At 48.6% G+C, this 2,525-nt stretch overlaps 1 protein-coding gene across 1 annotated transcript; it reads right to left on the bottom strand.

Moving 5' to 3' along the window:
• Positions 1-493: 493 nt before the first annotated feature.
• LOC119306277 lies at positions 494-1,350 on the bottom strand. The gene has a single exon (XM_037582543.1). The coding sequence runs from the start codon at positions 1,280-1,282 to the stop codon at positions 752-754; it is 531 nt and encodes a 176-aa protein (XP_037438440.1). The 5' UTR covers positions 1,283-1,350; the 3' UTR covers positions 494-751.
• Between the last annotated feature and the right edge of the window lie 1,175 nt (positions 1,351-2,525).

The following is a 2,525-nucleotide window of genomic DNA, read 5'->3' as shown; positions in this document are numbered from 1 at the left end:
TTGTCAAAATTGTTTAGCTTTCGGCCTCCGAGTTAAACTTCACTACTCAGCTATTTTATTGAATGACATCTTGGTCAAATACTTCACCAGTTGAAATGAGTCTTCTGGTCTACATCGAAGACTTTCCGGCTACTACTTCTACAAGTTCTTGGGTTTAAACAAGTTTGCTCCGCCGAAGCAGAAGCCAGAGACGGCATATAGTTTTGCTCACGGCGCGCCATCAATGGATGCATGAGGAAGAATATTTTCGCACACCTAAGAAATTGATTGTAATTTTCTTTCTCTGTACAGGTGTGTTTGTAAATACTTGTGATACTTATATATGGCTTTTGACTTTTGTCCTTTTAAAAAAAGATGACGATCAAGTAAAAACATTATAGTTTTTTCCAAGAGTTGGGACATTTTTCAAAGTTTCCCACGGGCCTCTGAATTTTACTGGTTCGGCAGAGCAAACTTAGAGATGCCAGTAACTAAGCATAATACGTACTCCACATCATTTATACATTTATACAGTATTCACATTTACATATCTGCTTCTCTGACGTCTAAATTAGCAACCCCCAAAACAGGAAACACGACTGCTTCTACCACCCAACTTGACAAACTAATCCACAGATCATTTGCCGCGTCTATATCCGTCGTCCGATCTAACATCAGCGGCCGAAACCACGCATCTCTCGCGGCTAGGCGAGGCAGGGCTATGTGCAAAAATGCGCCTTTTTTTTCTGTCAGTCTCGTGTGCCCTGCACCTCTACTCGCTCTCCAAAATGGCGGTTAAGTCGGGCGAGAACCGCGGCGGCGACCTCCCGCCTCGGTACGCCACCCTCCGCTTCTGCGGCACCGCCGGCTTCACTGCAAACTTCGCCAAGGTTTTGTCCGAGTAGTCCTCCTCGGATGGTGCGAACACGAGCGGCATCACCGAGCCCCGCCGGCGCCTGCCGCCGGCAGACGAGGCGGTGGCGGCCTTGACGAGGGCGGCGCTGGCCTTGACGGCGAGCGAGGCCAACTCTTCGCCTGTGAGGTAGCGTCGCAGCATCTCTGCGGGGAGCACGAAGTAGATCTGCCCCGGCTGGAGCATCTCGCCGGCTGCCACCGCCGCGACGGAGCCCTCGAACCCCAACCTGTCGGCGTCGCACAGGAACCACCCCTGCTGGCCCACCTCCTCCAGCGCCAGCGCGGCAGTTGCGGGCGGCGAATACTCCCTGAGCTCGCCGCTGGGGAGCACCACCCTCGCGGTCGCCGGGCCGTCGGCTGCCGCGTCGTACGACACACACAGGCCCATTTCGTCTTGGTCGCCGCGTGTGTGTTGCTGCTGGTTCTTGTCTTGCGCTTCTCTTGTTCGCGCTGTTGTTGTGGTAATGCAATGCGTGGTGTGCTTGCTGCCGGAGACGGCGATGGTATATATAGCGGGGCGGCTGAGGGAGAGGTAGAGGGAGCGTTGTCGTGTAGCCGGGAGTGGGGGCAGCACAAGCTGGAGGTTTGTTGCGGCCAGCGAACGCCGTGGAGCCGTGGACTCGGCGGCCTTTTCGTTGCAACCGCACTCAATTGGCTACTCGGTGAAGAAGATATTTATTCTGATCAAGCTCACGGTGAGCTCCGACCAACTAGCAAAACCCCACGCGGTTAAGGTGCACAACACACACAGGGTGAGGTAAAGAACTAAAACCACATCAAGTATTTTCGAACGGAGAGAGTAAGAGCCTGTTCGGCAGCTCTCCGCTCCATAGCTCCGCACCGGAGCGGAGCGGCCCGCAACATATTCTCTCGTAGTCGCCAAAGCATCGCTCTGCACGCTTCTGTACTTTGCGGAGCTGGATGGTTGCCGAACAGGGTCTAAGTGTATAAAATCAAACATGACAATGCATCCTTCATAAAAAAAAAACATTCAGCAAACAATCTAACAGGCATCTCGTTGCCGCCAGACTGGCATCCAATCGTGTGAAGAAATTATAGCAACTTACTAAAGGTATTGTGATAATATCATAACGTTAATACAACAACCCACTACGGTCTTGATGGACCAGAATATTTTTAAATAACTCTTTTTTTAGATACTTTTCAAATAACTTAGATGTGGCTGAATAGTAACTTCTACTGTTTCTGTTATTGTTTTTCATAGTGGAATCCCACCCAGGTTGTGTAGTTATAGGAGAAAAAAATAACTCAAGTATTAGGATACTACACAGAAAACATATGACTGAATTGGCACCATTGTCCGGGTGCCATCAAACATCTTGTTCGCAATGTACAATTATGAATTCATACTCTGTATAGTTTTTTGAAATTATATGAATATATTAAAGGTGTATTTAGAGAATCGTTTTATATTAATTGTCACCATGACTCACATAGATCGTCAAATGTGAAGATCTAAAAGTAAAACCCATGACCTTCAATGGATTAAAGCGGAGCAATTCACAAGCTTAAAACATTCTCTTGCCAATGTGTTACTAGTGCTACAGAAGATCTATCCCTGTCTAGTTACCGGTCTATGGCATTTGGCATGGTACTAGATTAAGTGTTAG

This window comes from Triticum dicoccoides, chromosome 5B (genome assembly GCF_002162155.2).
Source record: "Triticum dicoccoides isolate Atlit2015 ecotype Zavitan chromosome 5B, WEW_v2.0, whole genome shotgun sequence".
Taxonomy (NCBI): domain Eukaryota; kingdom Viridiplantae; phylum Streptophyta; class Magnoliopsida; order Poales; family Poaceae; genus Triticum; species Triticum dicoccoides.
The sequence above is the reverse complement of the archived record's forward strand: the minus strand, read 5'-3'. Positions and strand labels throughout refer to the sequence as shown.

Coding starts and splice junctions, on each gene's coding strand:
- LOC119306277 (XM_037582543.1), bottom strand. CDS start 1,282: ATGGGCCTGTGTGTGTCGTACGACGCGGCAGCCGACGGCCCGGCGACC.